This window comes from Coenobita brevimanus, chromosome 71, assembly GCF_032717465.1.
Source record: "Coenobita brevimanus isolate Jiangsu-jjx chromosome 71, ASM3271746v2, whole genome shotgun sequence".
NCBI lineage: Eukaryota > Metazoa > Arthropoda > Malacostraca > Decapoda > Coenobitidae > Coenobita > Coenobita brevimanus.
In genome coordinates, this window is record NC_137024.1 from 349025 (window position 1) to 370850 (window position 21826).

The 21826-nt window shown below is 42.0% G+C and overlaps 1 protein-coding gene across 2 annotated transcripts in view; it reads right to left on the reverse strand.

The window, feature by feature from the left end:
• Positions 1–21826, reverse strand: part of Ets97D (DNA-binding protein Ets97D) — a 39198-nt gene that overhangs the window by 12951 nt on the left and 4421 nt on the right. For both annotated transcript variants that reach the window (XM_080277762.1, XM_080277761.1), the window contains exons 4-9: positions 17718–17847; positions 14054–14248; positions 12760–12972; positions 7814–7935; positions 3056–3187; positions 1993–2126 (exon numbers count right to left, since the gene is read on the reverse strand). In XM_080277762.1, the coding sequence (XP_080133888.1) occupies positions 1993–2126; positions 3056–3187; positions 7814–7935; positions 12760–12972; positions 14054–14248; positions 17718–17847 (926 nt within the window). The remainder of the gene's footprint in view (positions 1–1992; positions 2127–3055; positions 3188–7813; positions 7936–12759; positions 12973–14053; positions 14249–17717; positions 17848–21826) is intronic.

Consider the following 21826-nt stretch of genomic DNA (forward strand, 5'->3'; position numbering starts at 1 on the left):
TTACATATGGGCGGTACCCCCTCATACCTGGACATTTTTTGGCCCTTAGAGACAATAAAGGTCAAATTTTTCAGACATTGTTCTACAGATACTGCTACAATAACAAAAATATGGGCAGTCACCTTAACAACAGTAGATAACAGGCCTGATGGACTTAAACAACAGGGATTCCGAGGCACGGCAACACACTTAAAGTGACCCCGCCACCACCCCGGCCGCACCACGCTTGTTTAACGGTTGCCAGTGTTGTATTATTCCAGGCTTTGACGAAGAAATTTATGGCCTGTCGAATGTTACATTTCTTCCAGAATGCAGCAACAATCATTATGGTGGGGGTTGCAGGTATGCCAGGTGAAACAGGTGAGTCAGGTGGAGCTGTGGAGGGGGAGGCGGCTGGTTAGTCAGGTGGGGCAGTGGAGGAGGAGGGGACGGCTGTGGGCGAATCAGGGGAGATGGTGAGGGGAGGAGCCTCCCTCTCCTCGCTACTGCTCACATTTTTGGCAATTTCCTTCATCTCTTCTTGCTTGTCTGTTTCATTCCTCATCTTGTTATGGACGTATTGGCAGTATAACAACTTGGTATTCAAGAAATAACAGTCATTATTATAGAAACTGGATATCTATTCTAACTTACCATTATTGCCAAAAACGTTATTGTCAAAGTTGTTATTGGCGAGATCTTACTGTAGACTCCTTTTGAACACCTTCCCCACGAGCCTCTAGGTCACTATTGGCGCGTTATGTGGGGCTGGGGGTCGCGTACTCAAGGACAATGGTGTTTTTGAGCCACTCCTAGCCTCTACCTCACGTTTTGTGAGGTAAACTCGTGCAATCAAGCTTTTTGGTTATTATTTTTGGTCACTCATGCACAATGCGATTCGCGCACTCTAAGGTCGCGCAGTAGGTGAGCCCACTGCATATAGTTTTTTTTTTCTATTAAGTCAGCAGGATACAGAGGAACCATAAACACTGCCAATCAGTCCACTGAGGTCAGGGACATCTTTTTCAATATATTTTCTCCCCCTCTTGATGATTTTATTAAACTTATGATAAACTCTTTGTAGTAGGTGAGGGCGCCCACCATGGGTAGTAACCACATAACCAAATTTTGGAGCCTGGTGGTTTAATGGGTAATTATTGTGCTCCAATAGGATTGAGCCGGTGAAGGTTTATATCCAAGGGATGGTTGGGCTTTATTGCTCACGTAATGCCACTCATGGATGAGTGAGGCTGGTCACTCTCATCTTAAATGTCAGGACCAACTGCCTAGCCCCAGGCTTCTACGTTCCTCATGGGGCAACGTACGATTGGATGACGATGATGAACTCTAAGAAATTACGTGGATACATACTGTCTCAATAAACCCCTTCAATACAACGGGCCTTTCCTAAGCTGAATAAAATAATTTGGTATAACAGCATCAAGAATACTCTAAAAAGTACATCACAGGGATTCAGTGAGTTAAGGTTTCACTGCTACCTATGAACCTGATCTCAAAGCTTCCCCTGATTTTGTATTGTTTATAAAAGCTCAAACATGTTTGCAAGCAATTTACAGTTACAACAGTATGAAAAAAGCTGATATTTTGGAGCACATTCTTGAACTCTACGGTAGATTATCTGTACACCACTCATTTTAATTTAGCCACTTTTGGATAGTGGTCAAGCCATTAGAGATGTTGTCTGTTGTTCAAAAAGATGTGAGTTTAATCCCAGGCTGGTGAGGGGAACAGTCTGATAATCAAAAGTTGCTAAACCAGACTTCCATAAGATGCAGTGACATGTCATAAAAATGCTCCCACTAATGCCATCACATCACTCCTCAATGAAACAGCCCTTGCATGTATTCAATATGGATAGTGGTATCAATGCTTGATTTGTGACATGTGAAAGTGTGTGGCACACAGGAGGCCTGCTTGGCTCAAGGCCTCAAAGCCAGATGCATAATAAATAAACAGCTCAATAAACAAATAATAAATAAACAAAAAATTTACCTTAGGGCTCTTGATAGCTTTTCGTAATTCATGTTTGGCTTGCTCTTCCGCTGGCCCCACAAACTGGCTACCACCTCCGGCTGGTGTAGGCGAAACTGACCATCATCACCATACCATGAGATGATATTGGATACCTAGGGATGTACAAACATATTTATGGTCCATTTCCTATTGTAACTCACTTGATTTTGAAGGAAGAACTACAGACATGGGAAAATCCTATATTCTACTTTCCTTGTTCTTTTAGTAGTTGTAGCCCCAGGATCAAGTGAAATATGAACCCAGTGAACTGCAGGCCACAGCTGTCCTCCTACTGTCTGCCAAGCCCCTTCTGGAGAACAAGGATGGAACTGAGGGATGTGTATATCAGGCAGTAGAGCCACCCAGTAATATCAGTGCCACCTCAGGAATGCATCCCTCTCCAGCACCTGTTGTTCTAGCACAAAGCAGATATAACTGGAATGGCTATGATAATATTCTTCTTGTAATTCAGGTTATTTCTGTAGGAGGAACAGAAGACATGAGAAGACTGCGCTCTGCTTCCCTTTCCTGCAAAAACATATCACAGTGACAACAGGAACTGGTTGTAGGTCGTTCATGAGCTAACCCACGGGAGTTGTCACACAGTGTACTGTTCTACAATCACACTCAATTATCCTGCCCTCTCTACACCGCAAGTCCTTACATTACTTGTGTTTAGTCAGTAAGATTCTCACATTACATACAAATCAAAAGGCTGTGTTCCATGCGTGCAAAAGGTTGAAAGTTTCATACGATGGCTGCTTTTCATCCAAAAGGCAGACTCCCCTGTAGCATTCTCCTGGAGTCCCTTAACCTCTTCAAGCTGGTGACAGTCAGGGACAAAAGTTGGTCTACTCTTTCCAAGTATGAACACCTGGGATGTCTGTCATTTTCTTGACATATCATAACAGAGTGATTCATCTATGGGCAAAAAAAAAAAAAAGCAAATCTCGGTAAGTTTAGGAATATTAACCAGTAGAGGAAACTGATCAGCAGTATAAAGCAAACCATTGTTCCTGACTGCACAGCATACTGGACTTACTTTGGGGTCAGTTAGAAGTTCGAGGAGAAACTGCCAGAGCTGTATCTGTTGACCACCACCACCACCACAACCACCACCACTGCTGCCACCCAACCCCACACTCCTCACGGCAGCATCACGCCCTCCCATACTCTGTCAACAAAATTAAAGTCATTATCCTCTTCACTCCAATTTTGTATACATTACTCATGCTACCAATGGATAATTTTATACAATAATTACATTTAGTTACAGTTATAAAGAGTTAAAAGGGGTCAACCAGGACTATACAAAACAATATAAAATTCCTATAGTCTGAGAGCTCTCCTAAGATGAACAAAACCATAGGAAGACAGCAAGAACAGGGTAAAATGTACACCCCCTGGATTAAAAGGGGTTAACTATCTGAATGTGGTTAGCTCCCACAAGCTGAATTAAGGCATCTGCCAAAAGATGGAATGAATAATGAACCATCCATCATCCAATCCTACGTTGCCCCATGAGAAGCATAGGAGCGTGGGGCTAGGCAAGTTGGACCTGACATTGAAGATGAGAGTGACCAGCCTCACTCATCCTTGAGTGGCATTATGTGAGCAATAAACCCCAACCACCCTCTGGATATAAACCTTCACTGGCTCAATCCGATTGGAATGCCGTAATTACCCACTAAACCACCAGGCGCCAGAATCTGGTTATATTGTTACCACCCAGCGTAGTAAATGGTTTCCTGGTGTACAGGAAACCATCTGGCTTGTCACTCAGTGTAGAGTCACCCACAGGCAGAAGGAAGAGGAAAGAATGAAGGAAAGAAAGACAGAAGAGGGCGTATAAAGTCACCCGTAGGCAGAAGGACGAGAAAAGAATGAAGGAAAGAAAGACAGAAGAGGATGGAAGGAAAGAAGGATGGAGGAGAGGAAAGGGCAGACACCCGAAAGCAGCACTACATCGAGTGAGTGGATGGCAAGCACCCCCACCCACCACTGAAACCCTCAGCCAAAATATTATCATTACTCTTTTTTTTTTTTTTAATACCAGGGCTCTGGGGTAGGTATCCAAAACACCCGACTCCAACTCCGACTCCTTGTTTTCTCGTGTGTCTGACTCTGACTCCGACTTCTTAGACTTTCTCTATAATAAATTTACCATGATGACTTACACAAGATGTCATTCCATCACAAACACGTGAATCGGCAGGCTACTTTTAAGTCCACAGCTCCCATCCCCTGCATCGACATCCCCATCCACCACAAAATTTGCCTCCACCTTGCTTTGCCTGAATACTTCCTTAGAATTTTCTAGTTCCGTTATTATGCCCAACCGCCATATGTATCATGTAATGAAAAACTATCATTATCACTGTATCTATGAGATAGTTTAAAAAAACAGTACGTGGTGGTTGTGCTAAACTGCATCAATACCCTGATTTTGTGTTCTGGCACAAAACTCAATCTACTTCTTCCTCTAATTTCTTTTCAGTTATTTTTGTAACATCAACTGGCTGGCATGCCTATGGATACGAGCTGCCTCATGCCCTTATAATGTGTCGTGCTCTCCCTTGCCTTATTTACAATCACTGTGGGGCGGCTGACCAGGTGAGGCTGGGAGTATGGGTGGGCTGCACTAACTTGCACATGTTCAAAATTCCCACCTTGCAGCTTACAGGCACTGGCAGGCACTTCTACATCACTTTATACTATAACCATTTCGTTCCTAGTAATTTTGTATTGAAGATGCTCACCTCTAGATTCTAAAATCAAGAATTATCCAGACACATTCATTCAGTGGGAAATCTGCTGATTGTCGTGTCTGTTTACATTCTGTTCTTGTCGTTCTGTCGATAGATGGCAGCAACTAGGTTTATGTTCAACATAAATGAAAAACAGGAGAACAACAAACATCATCATCATCATCTCGACCTCCTTTCCCAACCTAGGGCAGGGTGAGGAGTAGCAATGTCCAGACAGCACAAATTTGCCAAATCCAATGGGCCACGCTTCTATTCACTCGTCATTCAAGTCCCTGGAATCCTGCCTCTATCGGATACTCCAAGAACATTCACCACGTTCTGTAGCTTCACATAAAAGTATCCGATTGAGTTAATCCGGATGCTGCCACGTTAAAAAGGGGTGCCAAATCCCTGATCATGCACTTTTCCTCACAACATTCATCCAGCCAGCTCGATCTCTTGTCAGTTATGTAGCCTCACCGACTTCCAAACCTCTCTTCCTCACACACTCATCCAACATCTCTCTCCACCTCCTCCTTGGCCTACCTCGCCTCCTCCCTCCTTCAAATTCGATCAGATATACCTTTTTCACCTCTCTATTGTTATCTATTCTCTGCACATGACAATACCATCTCAGTACACTCTCTTTAATTCTGGTGTCCACCGACTTCCTCGCTCCACATCTTTCACGAATCACATTATTTTGTATCCTATCCACCCTCTGTACTCCACATACATTCCTCAGCAGTCTCATCTCCACTGCTCTTACTCTTGACTTTTCATTTTCATGCCACACCATAGACTCACATCCATATGTTAAAGTTGGCACTAACTCTCCCTCATGTAAGCCTTGTGCAGCTGCAACACTCAAGCCTGCTTCTTATCAAGGCCTTTATTGCACTAGCTACTTTTCTTCCTTGTGTCACTCTACTTTCAACTTCTTTTGCACATTTTCCTCTCTTTTCTATCACTGTACCCAGGTATTTGAACTCTCTCACCAATTCCAGTCTCTCTCCATTCACTGTAAAATCACACTGGGAGTCACCTTCTCTCTCAATAACCATCACTTTACTCTTTTCTACATTTACTCTCAAGCCATGACGCTCACAGACATCAGCAAAATTCTGCACTAGCCTACCAAGTTCTTGTCTGGTACTTGCAAGCAGTACAGCATCATCAGCATACAACAAAATTGAGATATTCCATCCATCACCATTCATTACCAACGCCATCCCTCTCTCCATTACTCGTGTTTTTACTTCTCTCATCACCCTATCCATATATATATTGAACAACCATGAGGACATCACACAACCTTGTCGAATGCCCACACTGATTGTGAACCATTCACTTAGATACCCATTAACCCTTAACACATGCTTCACTACCAACAAACAAGCCCTAAATAAAATGTGGAAAAAAAGAGAAAAGAAAAAAAGAACTACAGCAGCAACAAGAAATAAAACTGAAGGAGCTGTCGTTTGAAAGGCAATAGCTCCACATCATACCTATATCATATTTAAAAATTTCTTTCCTGGTGATCAGAGTCGTAGTTGGAGTTGGGACTTTTTTACTGACTCTGACTTCAACTCTAGCATCACCATAACTGCTCCGACTCCGACTCTAATTCCACAGCCCTGTCCCTGGGTTTCTCCAGAATATAACAAAAATGTCTGATGTTTGCTGAAATAAGGTGCAAAGCAGTATTTACTGATCTTCCCACACCATCCACCAGCATGTCATAAAAACATCTCAACTAAATAATACCATCACTCTAGTCCTGAATGAGACGGCCCTAAGCATGTATTCGGTATGAATGAAGGGTATCACCAGTGAAGTACAGTAGTTTGATGCAAAGGCGAGTGGCACGGAAGACTGAATGAGCCTTGGGGCACAGACTGTCATATCTATGCTAAGAGCCAGTGACATGAAAAAAAAATCATCATCATCATCATCTGGACCTCCTTTCCCACCCTAGGGCAGAGTGAGGAGTAGCAATGTCCAGACAGCCTAAATCTGCCCATTCCAATGGGCCACTCTTCTATTTGCTCACCATTCAAGTCCCCAGAATCCTGGCTCTATCTGATATGCCAAAAACATTCACCACGTTCTGTAGCTTCACATAAACGTATCCAATAGAGTCAAAAATAATAAAAATAAAAATAATAATAATCATCATCATCATCAAATCCAGTGTTGCCCCATGAGGAGCATAGGAGTCCGGGGCTAGGCAAGTTGGTCCTGACATTTAAGATAAGAGTGACCAGCCTCACTCATCCTTGAGTGGCATTACATGAGCAATAAACCTCAACCACCCTTTGGCTATAAACCTGAATCAGCTCAATCCGACTGGAGTGCCTTAATTACCAACTAAACCACCAGGTGCCATAATTTGGTTATATGGTTACCACCCAGCATAGTAAATGGTTTCCTGGTGTACAGGACACCATTTGGCTTGTCAATCAGTGTAGAGCCACCCACAGGCAGAAGGAAGAGGAAATAATGAAGGTAAGAAAGACAGAAAAGGAAGGAAAGAAAGAAAGAAGGGGAGGAAAGGGCAGGCACCCAAGAGCAGTATTACATCAAGTGAGTGAGTGGTGAGAACCCTCACCTAAAATTATAAAAATAAAAAATAACAGTGAGGAAAAAAATAACAAATGTGGCTACTTTCACAGAGACACACATATGCACACCCAACCTAACAAGTTCTCACCATATAGGACATGTACCACTACTTGTTGTTATTGCTGTTATTGTAGCCTTAGGCTCATCTGAGCATGATACCTAGTGGACTGCAGACTGAAGTTACCTGTCTGCAGTCCACCATCCCCCTCCCAGGAAACAGGACAGAGGTTAGAAATGTTTGTATAACCATGTTATGTTATGCAGGCATTCTCTTCCTGCATCACTACTAGTGGTACATTTGTGCATTGCTAGTGCTAAACCAAAGTGAGTGCACCTTTATGTGATGCCACTGCAGAATTCACAAACAATTCATTATGATCTCACTGCAATGCAGCCTTTCACACCACAACATACTTAACTGGACCCACCTTGTTGACTGATGGTGTGGTCATGGTGGTTGCCGTAATGGAGGGTGAGGGTGAGCAAGGCCGACACATAAGTTTGGGTCGAGCTGGCCGGGGCACCAGTGAATGGGGATCACACACCACCGCTGCAATGCAACACTACAGCATTATCATCATTATCATAATGACTTTCAACCATCTATGGATGGTGCATGGCAGGATCCTGAAACACAGTAAGAAAAAGTATGACAGTGGGAAAGCTTTCAACAGCATGCCCAGTTAAATGGGCCACAAAATCATTCGCACACCACTCAAACTCTCAGAATCCTGGTTCCACCTCACACAGCTAACCATATATACATTTTTTTTCTTGTATTCCTCTTTACAGACATGATTCACATACATCTTTGTAAAACACACACACACACACACACACACACACATACACACACACACACACACACACACACACACACACAGGGTGCCCTGTAAGAGACTGCTGTGGAAGTTGAAGGTCTTCGGAGGGGTGCATGGGAAACTATTAAAGCTGATGGGAGATTATATGATAGGAAGACAGATCAGAATAGTTATAAGAGATAAGGTTTAACAATAGAGAAACATGACTGGTGGAGTACCCCAGTAATGTTTCTGACATATTGTATGTAAATGATTTGCCAGAGGGTTTGAATAGTTACATAAGTATGTTCACAGATGATGCTAAAATCATGAAACATATTAAACTGATAGCTGTAAAAAACTGCAAAAGGACTTGGACAAACTCCACAGCTGGAGCCAGATTTGGAAAATAGATTTTAATGCCAAGAAGTGTCATGTATTAGAAATGGGAATGAGTGAATAAAAACCACACTGGACATATAAAATGGGTAATGAGATAATTAGTATGGTAAAAGAAAAGATGAGAAAGACTTGGGAGTGATTATTCAGGATGACTTGTCACCAGAAAAGCATATAAACAAAATCATTGGAGGAACTTATGGATTACTGACCAACATGAGAGTGGCTTTTAATTATATGAACGAGGAAATGCTGAGGGAGTTGACAGTGACCATGATAAGACCAAGACTACAGTAGACTATGTGGCTGTGGTATGGTCACCTCATTTGAAGAAGCATATTGATAAACTAGAGAGGATTGGTTCTGCAGATGGCAACGAGGATGATACCGTGCTTAAGGGAACTCACCTACAAGGAAAGATTGGATAAACTGAAGTCGCCAACACTGCGCGGGAGAAGGGAAAGAAGTGACTTGATCACGATATTTAGAAATGTAAGAGAAGTGGAATGGGTGGATAGAAAGGATCTTTTTGATTTGGATGATGGAAGAACAAGAGCTCATGACTTCAAGCTGAGGAAAAATAGATGTCTTAATGATCTTAAAAGGTTCAGTTTCCCGAATTGAAGCATAAGTATGTGGAATGACTTAGACAAAGAGGCGGTGCAGGCAAAAAACATTAATGTGCTTAAAACTAGACTAGATAAATGTATATATGGACAGGACAACACGAGCTTAGCTCAATTCCTGTATATTACAAATAGGTAAATACAAATAGGTACACACACACACATACACACACACACACACACATTTAAACTGTACATAGACTTATATGTACAGTGCTCGTCAGAAGTATCGAGCGCCCTGCGTCCCTCCTAAGAAACAAACCTTTCAACATTGAAAAAACATATAAATAATGCATCTTATTTACTGGTACCTTTAGTGCTTCGTAGGGTAGCCTTTATGTTTCTTCATGGACCTGAGACGTCTCGGAAGTGAAAGGGCGAGGCTCCTGAGGTGCTGGAGGGGTATTTTGTCCCAGGAGTCACGAATGGCGGCTTCCAGCTTAGGCAGAGAGCTCATGTCCTTCCCTTGGAGACTCTTCTTTACGAGGTACCAGAGGTTTTCAATCGGGTTGAGGTCTGGGCTATTTCCTGGCCAGTCTTTCATGAGTAATACCTCGCAGTCACGAAGCCAATTGGTGAACGATTTGGCCTTGTGAGCAGGTGCACCATCCTGCTGAAACACTCGTGCACCTGTTAGCTCGAATGAGTCTGGTAAATGATCACACAGAAGCTCCAGGTAAACATCCTGATTCACTCTAACATTCTTGGGAAGCACAAGCTTCCCCAAACCTTGACCAGAGAAACAAGCCCATACCATGAGTGAATCAGGATGTTTAACTGTGCTTTCTACATACCGTGGGTCAAGTGGGTCACTACCTTTGCGTTGATACACACGTGCTCCTCTGTTACAGGTAACACAAAACGTTGCCTCATCAGACCACAACACTGACAACCATTGCTCCTCACCCCAGTTTAGATATTTATTAGCAAAGGCAAGCCTACGAATTCTCTGGCTCTTGGTAAGAAGAGGCTTTCTCACAGGCCTGTGACTTGTGTAACCAAGTTCATGGACCCTATGAGACACTGTTCTCACAGACACCTCACCAAACACTTCCGGGTTGCTCCCCTTTATTTTCCTTGCACTCACACGAGGATTAAACTCCACTGCACGTTTTAAAACATTAACAGACCTTGAGGAAGTTTTCCTAGGCCTACCAGACCGCCGTTTCTTTGTGGGAACTTCACCACTGTTTTCCAACCGAAACCGCGCACACCGACGACGCACTGTCAATCGTACCACACCAACCAATTCATTAATTTCCTTTGTCTGGTGGCCTGCCTCCTTTAGCGCAATGATCTGGGATATGATTTCACTCGATAGTTCACAGGTAGGTGCCATAACAAAGTGGTGAAGGCCAAAACACTGTGGGACACTCGGTAAAAAATGGCGCAATTTGAGAGGGAGACGCGGCAGAGTTCCTCTCTCTCAGGCAGCCCGTGGGCGACTGAGGCAGGAACCAACCAGCGCGTTGGACAGCCTCAGGCTACCGTGACGTCATGCTAGCGCCGCAAACTTGTGGCTCAATTTTTACCCCCTGAAATGGGTGATTCTTTTTTTGGCCACAAGTATTGCGCGCCCGGCGGTAGGCGCTCGATAATATTGACGAGTACTGTATACAGTATTAAGGACTAAAGTTAACCAAATACAATACTCCACCTTTTCTACAAGTCACTTTCCTTTGCTAGCTAAAATTTCTCTGCCCATAAATAATGCTCTGTTATTATGATGTATCAGCAACTTATAAATAAAACAACTCTCAATGAAACAATATCCAGTGAAAACTACTCTGCACCTTTGCAATGTTATTCTTTGCTAACATCAGTACAAGTCCCCTTAACAATTCACACATTTGGACATTACACATTAATATATCTATGGTAAATCAGAAATTAAAAGGTGCCAGTTAAAGTTTCAATGCATCTAACTTCCTCTCCTCTTATTTCTTTCATTCTTCCTGTCTCTTTCAAAATCTACTGTAGTTTCCACATCAGGTGGCTCTACACTGAGTGACAAGTCTAATGGTTTCCTGTAACCTGGGAAATCATTTACAACATAGGGTGGTAACCTACCAAATAACAAGGTGATGCTGAACCTGTTGTGGTTTCCCTGTTAAAAGAGTGGAGACACAAATGGGTGTCCATCCAGGAAACAAACCTCCACACTCTTTCCCAAGCCTCACTGTGGCAAGGAACTGTCTAAAGCAAGGGAACATTGGTTCACTGCACAGGACAGCCCTACTGGGATGGTCATTTGCTTGTGGTGAATGTTTTCTTGGCCAGACAGATTGGAGTTACTTAACAACAACAACAATACCAACCATATGAAAAAACTGTGAGATTCTGGAAAACGTCCTTGACTCATTACACAAAACTACCTATACTGTCATGATCAATCATGATCAACAGTTCCCCACCAGCACTTACCAGCTGTGCTAATAAAAGGTTCTTCATGAAATATTTTGTGACAGCAGAACTGTATAAATCACACAAAAGATGGATATTCTCTGACATGCCATGAGATATGAGAAATGTAGAAGACAGGTCACAAGGCTGGCGGGAGACTGTGAGGCTAACGTTTCAAAATAATTTTCCTCAAGTAAATCACTGTTTTATGCAGCTTTTCTGTACTTCCTGTTTAAGTATAAGACCTCAAAAAATTTAAGACAATTTTTCAATTAAGATTAAACTCTTCTGACCTTAAATTGGCCTAGAAGTTCGTCCTTTTGTAGTTTATTTCACGTAGCTCAGTGGCAGAAAAAGATAATGCTAAGGCCTAACATCCTTCCCATTGTGGTTCTTCAAGACTAACATCATATTCTAGTTTATCTCTTGTAACAAATCATTAGTAAAGATCAAGAGATTGCAATTTTTGGCCAGGTTAGAGTTGTTGTTGTTGTTGTTGCTGATGCTGTTGTTGGGATGCCTGTGGTGTCACTGAGGAGGAACACGAGCAATGGGGGAAACTGACTGCGCTCAATGGATCTCCATCAAGTAGACTGGAGGAGATTAGCACCCTGGCCACTGCATTACTGGTAGGTGAGGTGCCCTGTGACAGTTGGAAACGTTTGGCTCCCAGGAGATCCCCTGGGAAGTGGTGCCACCGAAAAGAGGCATCCCATCGATATCCATGGTTAGAGTAAGGTGACATACCAATAAATGTGACTTGCCAGTTTCTCACAGTTTACAGCACCAACTGTATGGAAAACATGGATACTTTGAAACATATCCCCAATCTATCATGAGGCATTTTTGTTCAGTATAAAAAATAAAAAAAAAAAGGTAATTTCTGCAGACAAACATGAATTTCTATTAACCTGGTGCGTTACAAAGAATGTAGCACCCAATATGTGAATGAGTCTTAATAAATACCAAGGATAACATTTGCACATTAAATGCAGGTTGCCACAAATACCACAAGGCTTTAAAGACCAAGGATAATATTTGCACATTAAATGCAGGTTGCCACAAATACTACAATGTTTCAAAATCATATGTTTGGTAAGAGGGTCAATACATTTTTGGTTAACTGTACAGGGGAGATAAACTCACCGACAACACTGGTCCTCCTTAGTAACTCAAAGTGCATGTAGAAGATATCCCCAGGGTCGTTGGGTGCCAGAGTGCGAAAGTCTGTCAGTGAGAGTGCCAACAGTTGACGCCCGGTCATGTTCCAACGTCCAGTGTCAATCCCAGTCAGGCCAAACTGACAGATGGCCCACGACAGCCACTGACGCACATGTCCACATGTCCACTCCAGCGGATCTGACAAACACATCATCTCATCATCATCATTGCCATTATTTTTATCCAGGTCTCTTTTTTCCCACTTAATGATACAGTGAAACAGGATGCACAAAACAAGGATAGAAAACACAAAAATGAAAGCAAAACATATATTGCACTCATCATTTTAACCTAGTGCAAGAAATTGTCATCATCATCTTGACCTTCTTTCCCACCTACGGATGGGGAAAGTTAGATCCAGAAATAAGCAAAAAGAAGTTAAAAAGTGGGCCCAATGGTAATATGGCCCACACAATCATCCACCATCACTCAAACCCCTAGTATCCTGGCTCCATCTGAAGATTATTTTTTTTATTTGTTTCTGTTTATGAAGCTGTCCCAGTCTGTGTCTGCACCAACTATGATGGGTGCAGAAGACAGTGAAAATGACAGGTATGTGGTTGAAGGGATTCAGGTCGTGAATGTGTGTAGCTGTGATGGTAAGCTTGACTATTAGCAATGACTTTGTCTAGAGTAGCAGGTGTCTTGTCATAACAATTCAGGTCCTGCATTTACAGCTTTACTGGCTGATATGAATTGCACTAACTTATGTCCAACACTATTACAGTAGTTACCTTCCACTGAGAAGTGATTAGCACTCATATGTCAGTATTTATATGGATTTATCATAACATTAATTTACATAAGTCAAAGAAGGGAAGGCGCAGTCATCAAGTGGTAGGTTGGTCATGGCTATCCAGACTTGTCCAGTGGCCATTTCTGCTGCAGCTGCTCGTTTAGCTGTTATGAGGTCATCATCAAGAATGTAATGTTGCCTATGTTTGACTGCAACTGTAGATACCTTACTGAGTTCTCCAACGGAATTGCAATAGTAGATGCTGCAACCATAAAGTTTTATACCATTAATGTACTGCAAACTTTGTCTGTTGAGTAGTATGATGTCAGGGTCTAATGTTTTATAATTTATGTCATTATCACAACAATCACTGTAGTCACTTGATGGCAGCACTAAATTAGGTGAACGAATTATTGGCATCCTGACATTCCACTTGAGAATCTGGCTAATTCTACAGAGCTATGAATCAATGGCAAGCCTCACCCTGGGGTATTTTAAGAACACGCTGAAGCTCCTTGAAGGTTGGACAGACAATCCACCGAGTAGTTTTAGGCTTGGCCTTGGTGGTGGAAGCAGTGGTGGCCATGGTGGAGACTGGAGTTGTGGTGGCTGTGATGGCAGTGGATGAGGAAGCATTTGCATCACTCTTGACTTTGTTGCTGGCTTCAACTGCATCACCTGACAAAATTAGGTTACGGTTTTTGTTGCTGAGGATGTTGTTGTGGTTTGAACATGAACTCAGTGTACTACTGCAGTCTACCATCCTACTTTTGGGGGGGAAGGATGGAGCTGAGGGATTTTGTTAATACAGCCTACAAGCTCTGGTTACACAGTAGGGCACTAGGTTTCACGCCTAATAGGAACCACAAAAAGGGACGCTAAAGTTGATTCCGCCAAAATTGGGGCATTGACCTTATGGGAACAAGCTAATAGGGACCAGGCCTGTAAGAAAATTCACCCCCCTAGTGTATTTCCTACTTTATATATGTCCTAAAGGTACATGAAATATTGCTATTAACCTGCCTTTGAACCTCTGTAGCCAATCCTGAGAAGTAGTGAACTCTGGGGGTGACACAATGTTACATTTCTTTGCAACTGCATCATAAAATAGGTAGGCCTAATCTTGAATTTTACACCCTAACACACTAATGTCCTCCTGGGTCCTCATATTCAACCACTGTAACAAATACTATTCAACCACTAGCATACTTGAGCTGTACTCGGTCACTGGTTTCACTCGTCCACCTCTAACGTCTGGTTGAAAATACTTCTTTGCAAAGGCTTGATTGGCTTTAGGTTCACTCAGCTGCTTTCTCATACTATGCACAGTCGACTCTGGCACATTACACATTTTGCATATTTCAGAGTTACAAGCACCTTTCTCCATTTTTGCCACGATTTTCCTTTTTAACTCATCATACTTGCGTTTTTTCACCCCCTTGCGGTAATCGTGCTTGGCCTTCCCTTTACTGCTTGCTGTTCCAGGTTCACGCCTTCTTAAACCATTTCCACTATCACCCGGCCCACCTCTGGCTCCAATGGTAGCACATGATGACATATTTTCGTCAGTTACTAACCAAAGACCCGAGAGTGTAACAATTAACTTGCAGACGCCCTGAACAAGTGTGAGAAACAGGCTGAAACTGAATGTTGGCACTGGCATCACCATGGTGAGAATCCAAAACTTGTGGTGCCGGAGGGTGCAAAAGTGCATTCCATAGTCATGAATGTGCAACCACAGGAATATTGAATGGCTGCCATGAAACTGCATTTCGCCAATCTGGATGCCACAAAACCTGGTGCCCTACTGTATATCAATTATCATCCATTTTAACATTTTTTGCAAACACTCATCAGTAAACAAAGGAATTATTGTCTCAAGTTTCATTCTTATCTATAAAGTTGATATAACTGTTTCTTCCAATTATCTGTACCCACTGTATGGAAAGTTACAGCAATAAGAAACACATCTCTGATTTACAGAAAGGACTGACTGTGCTTGGTTCATACAACTACAGACAGTCCTCATGACACATCAGGGATCATACCATTTATAAAGGTTCCAATATGCATGCATCGATCTTGGTCACCTAATGGCGGCTCCACACTGTTTGATCTCTGGCAGCCTCCCCATTCAGTCCCTTATCCCTGAGGTCACACTTATGACCTCAAACCCAGGTCTCTTTTGGTCTACCTTTCGCAACCCTACCCCCGGCGTTCACACTTCTCACTCTCCACACCCAACTGTCATCCTCCATCCTCTTCACAAGCCCAAATCATCGCAATCTTCTCCTCCTTATCACAACACCAGTACGTGTGTTTCAAAATACCCATACAACCAATGGTGTAAAGCTGCATACAATAATATCACTTGCTTTTTAGTTAAAACAATTATGAAACTCAACAGTATTTGAAAAGTCCACTGGGCTCTATCGACTGTATTACTGGGTTCTGAAAATCAGCTTTTTGATGTTTTATTATCAATCATAAGGCTATAGATAGACAGATAGATAAGGAAGTGTATCAATACTGTAATTACCATATGTCTACAGCTACACACTGGGGGAAACTGGCAGATTAGCTTTACAGGAGGAAAAGTTACCTATTTAAGCATAATTTATGTAACTCTGTGGACTAATCAGAGCATCCATAAAGGTGCCTTACAATGAGACCTTACAGTACCAAGATTATCATTATTAACATCATCATAATTATCATCATCCTGTACTGATTACCCCTATTCTGAAGGGATAAAGATAAAAAGAAAGAGTAGCAGTTGCTGTTGTTGATCAACTCAGGTTCATCTAGCTGAGCAGAACCATCAACCACCAGGAACCAACTACCCTTGCAGGGTCACCCCATGCAGTGAACCAATGTCCCCTTGTAGCTGAGAGTGCAGGCTTCACATCAACCTGTTATCTGGTTATGTGGTTACCACCCAGCACTGTTCTTAATCACCTGGGTAACAGGAAACTACAGTATTAGACTTTTCACTCAATGTAGAGCCACCTAGTGGGAAGAAGAGTAATAAAAAGAGACAGGATGGAAAGGGAGACGCACAGTAGGTAAGAAAAGAGGGCGGTCACAGGGACAGACAAAGTTAGGAAGAGGCAGGCAACACTACATCAAGTGATTTGATGATGGTTGCCACCTCCTACCACCTAGTGGCACCAGTAGTTACAATCCCAGACTCATCTGAAAGTGAACTCAGTGGACTGCAGGCCAAAGTTGCCCTTCTGCAATCCATCATCCTATATTCAGGGGACAGGGAGTGGACAGAATGACACTTGTATAACCGGGCAGCTCCAATACACAGTTGTATCGATGCCACCACGTGAAGATGTCTCTCTCCACAACCAAAGCTACAGTATAAAACATTGACGGGTGAAAAACACCAAACCTCCTTCTATCCAACATTCATCATCATCCTGACCCTTGTTTTTCACCTAAGGTTTGGGTAAGGTAGGATCCAGGAACAAGGAAAACGAAAGTATATAAGTGGAAAAACTATCAACAGCATGCCCAGTGAAATGGCTCAGTCATTCACAAATACATGACCCCTGAATCAAAGCTCCATCTCACAGACTTAATCAATATTCAAGTCATCAAAATTCTTAGCTCCATCCTACATGCTATGCCATTATACACAAAATCTCATCTGTTATTTTCATGATATTTTTAAAGTCAAGGCATCTAATAATGGAGGGAGAGACCGGGTGACATGGAGGCAATTCCTTCATGGCCACTCCTTACAGGATTAGGTCACAAGGCAACTGACAGAGAGAGACAGACAAGAAATTTGGCTACCACGAAACAGCAAAACCAACGAATTTTAATTTTGGCTATGGATACGAGTGTAATGCAATAAAACAATACAAAAAGTGCTTGGTATAAGTCAGGGATGTAGGTGGTCTGTCCAGAAAGAAACAAAACTTTTTACATAGCGCACCAACTAGCCACCATAGTATGATCAAGACAAGAACATTGCGTAGCAGCAACTTTGAGCTTTAGTCTAACAGTAGCCACATCATGCCACACTACCTCATGACTCACCTTCATTAACTTAATCTAATATGGTTACTCACCTACATTAACCTACCCTAATTTCATTACTCACTTACATAACTACCTTAATCTTGTGCCTCACCTTCATTAGGCTTGAGTACGTCAATAATGTCAATGCGTCCATCAGCCTCCCCGCCCTTCACCATGAACTGCACCTGCACCAACCCTGACTCTGTCCCACATTGTTCCTGTAGTGTCTCTGTATCTGAGAGCTGAACAACAAAAAAATATGAAAAATAGAAAAAATAAAAAAAGATATAATCATCATCATCATCATCATCATCATCATCACTGTCATCCTGACCTCCTTTTCCCATCTAAAAATGGAGTAAGGTTTAGAAAGCAAGGAAAAAGAAATGCACAATGGACGGCTCAGTGAAATGGGTCTCACACTCAATGACTCACCAGCCAATAAACTGAAAGGGGAAGAGTAAAAAAAAGTAAACACACACATACATACACACACACACACACACACACACACACACACACACACACACACACACACACACACACATACACGAACTAATATTATGACACGGAATTGACTGTAAGTGTGCTTTTGTATCCTGATCCAGTACTGTTAGCTCTTGTTTAAAGTTAATGCTCAAAAAAAAAAAAAGCTATCTGTCTTACTATCTATTGCCAGATGTCTTAAATCTATTAGAGGTGGCCACAAACAAATCACTTCCATGTCGTCAGTTCGCTGCCCCCCCCCCCCAGCTCACACACACCCTCTCTCAGATACCTCTCCACCCCACCCCTCCATCTCATCCTCGGTCTCCTCCTCCCTCTCCCCACTTCCACCTCACTCACATACACTCTCCTCATTGGTCTCTCACTCTCCATCCTCTCCATGTGGTCAAACCACCTCAAAATTTTTCTCCTAACACTTTCTATCACATCCACACCACATCACTCCTTCACTTCTTCATTTGTCACTCTGTCTCTCCATGTAACTCCACATTCTCCTCTCAAATAACTCATTTCCAATTGTCTCACTCTTGACTTGTGTCCTTCCAACAAGGTCCAAGCTCAGCTTCCATACATTAGAGTTGGTATCACAATAATACCATGCAGTGAATTACACTTCCATGCTCACTTCCCTATTTCTTAACACTGATTTCAAAGAACCAGCAACCTTTCTTCCTTCCTGTGCCCTTTCATGCATTTCATCCTCCTAACTTCCATCCTTACTCATCACACTACCCAAGTGTTTAAAAGCACTCACATTTTCCATTTCCTCATCATCCAACCTCACTGTATATTCAGTGACTTCATTTCTCTTGAAGACCATAACTTTACTCTTCCCTATACAGTATTCACCTTTAGATTCCATTTCTTACACACTCCTCCAAACTCATTCACTAAGAACTGCAGTTCCCCTTCATCTTCACTTATACTGTCATACAGTATCATCTGCAAACAATTCAGGAAGTTTCCAAATGCTGCCCTCTCTCATTATGGCCACTCCAACATTCACCAATCTACCTTGTATCTCTTTTATAATCCCACCCATATACAGACTGAACAACCATGGAGACATGACAATATCAATCCAACATTCAAATAGAAAAATTCACTCAGTTCACTGTCCATGTGCACTGCAACATTAGCACCCTCATACATACTCTTCACAGCATTCAACAACTTCCCATTTACTCCATATACTGTATTCTTAATATTTTCCACATTCGTTGCCTATCCACTCTGTCATACGCTTCCTCCAAATCCATGAAGGCCATATGCAACTACTTTCCCTCTCTAGAAATTTTCCCCCTAAAGACCTAAGAATGAATATCTGATCTACACAACCTCTTCCCTCAACAAAAAAAAAAAAAAAAAAAAAAAAAAAAAAATTTGTTCTTCTCCAACTACTTCCACTGTTATTTCCCTCTAACTGTCAATAAGTATCCTACCACATACAGTGGAGTCTCTTTTATCCGAAAATCATGGGACTTTCCAAGTTTTTTTTTAAAGGATTTTTTTGGATAAAAGATACTGTAATAATACATGGGATACAAGGGAACAGTATTGTACTCACCTATCACACATTTCTGGTGACGTCTAGTCCACCACCACCACCAGCACCCCAAAAGCCACTCAACCATCACCAAAACACATAATACACTGTAGTAACTACATATGTAACTGCACTTTTGTAACTGTAATAGAAACTGTCAACTTAAATAAATTTTCACTCAACTTAAATAAACCTTCATCAAAACAATTACACAATTCACTGTAAGCAATTCGACCAAATAAAGCCTTAAACCTAATCGTTTTTTCATATTTTCTGTTTCCTTATTCAATCATTTCCACATCATCCAAATCATCTCCCACATCATCCAAATCTTCCGAGGTGGTGGATGCAGGTGAGGGAGTGGGCAACTTGCAACCGTAAACTAATGCTAGTGGCGTGAAAGTTGGATAGATTTCAGATTTTTGCGGTTAATCGAAATGAGAATGTTTTAGTAAAACTTACTGTTAATGGTATATTAGGATTAAAAGAATTTCGGATAAAAGAGACTCCACTGTACTTTTCTTATTACGCTAAGAAGACAAATATCCCAGCAATTACCACACACTTCTTTTTTCCCTTTTCCTTTGTACACGGCAATAATTATACATGACTTCCAATCTTCAGGGACTCTACCCTCCTCCCAGGTCAATCTGCACATCTTCCATATCCATTCTACTACTAACTCTCTCCCATGCATCATCATTTCACCACTTCATCAATTCCTGGAGCTTTCCCCATTTGACTTTCATCATCACTCCCACTACTTCCATCCTACTGATCTCTTCCTCCCTTCTCACCACCTGCCTTCTCCTAGCCATTCCCCAGCCACTTATACCCACTTTACTTCCATCCCTTAGGATAAACAGTTCTTAAAGTGTTGTCTCCATCTAATCAGTTTTTCCTCCCTTCTCCACTATCAGTCTACCATTTTTACATCTCTCTCTCCTACTGACTTCTTTATTACCCTGTTTACCTCTTTCTAGAAAATTTTCTTACACTCCCTCCACTTTATACCCAAATTCGTTCCAAATTCCTCATCTACTCTCCTCTTACTCTCTCTCTTACTAATCTTTTCACTTCTCTCTTCCTGTAAACATATAACTCTTTCTTCTCTTCCCTTCCTCCATGCCTCTGCTTCCCATCCACTCACAATATGTTTTCTTGTTTTGCACCACAGCTTGCCTCACCTCTTCACTTCACTAAGCTGCTCCCTGCACCCTCTTTTGTCTTTTCTTCATCCCACACACCACCTCGCATGCTGCACAGATTTTTCTCTGTGGATATCTTCCACACACCTTCCACCTTCCCCATCTGCTCCAAATAATATTTACCCAATCGCTCCTCCACTTCTCTCTTATATTCTTTTTTTTCCATCCACTTGCAACCTTTCTACCCTCCTTGTATGGACTACTTCCTCCTGTTCTTTCCTCCTTCTATTCCTCCACTGTACTTGATCCTTGACTTTCACTAAAGTCTACTCTCCCAACCTCTGTATGCTTTTGCATCCATTGCATACCTTCTCATTCTGTCAATCACACACACATAATCAGTTATTGCCTTCTGTTCATTCAGTTCACCACCCACCTTTCTCATCATTCGCCACGTACACCTGTGGATCATTTTGTCCCTAAAGTAGGTACTGGCTATCACCAACCCCCTCCCTATGCAAATGTCCAACAGAGCAGTGCCGTCCTCATCCATTTCTGTGGGTACACCCCACTCACCAACTACTCCATCCACCTTCACATTCCCTACTTTTCCATTCATATCTCCAACCAAAAACACTCTCTCATTCCTCTCAAACATTTCCATGCACACTTCCACATTTGCCCTGAACTCTTCTTTCACTCTGCTTGCACAATCTTGTGCTTGCGCATAGTCGCATACACACACACACACCACTGCCCACGTTTGTATTCCAACTTTCAATCTTACCCACACAATCAAAAAAATTAATTAATTAACTAATTAATAATTGGTGTGTCAATGGGAGATAGTTATTTAATGTAATTTCTTAAGCCTTTAACTCCTAGGCCTTCTCCCTGCTGAAAAAAATCATCAAGTATTAGCATGAATAATATCCAAGTATACTGTGGTACACCAACTGCAGTGAAAGGATTAATGTTATCCTGTTATCAAGTGTGCAATAAATCAACACCTATTCCTCC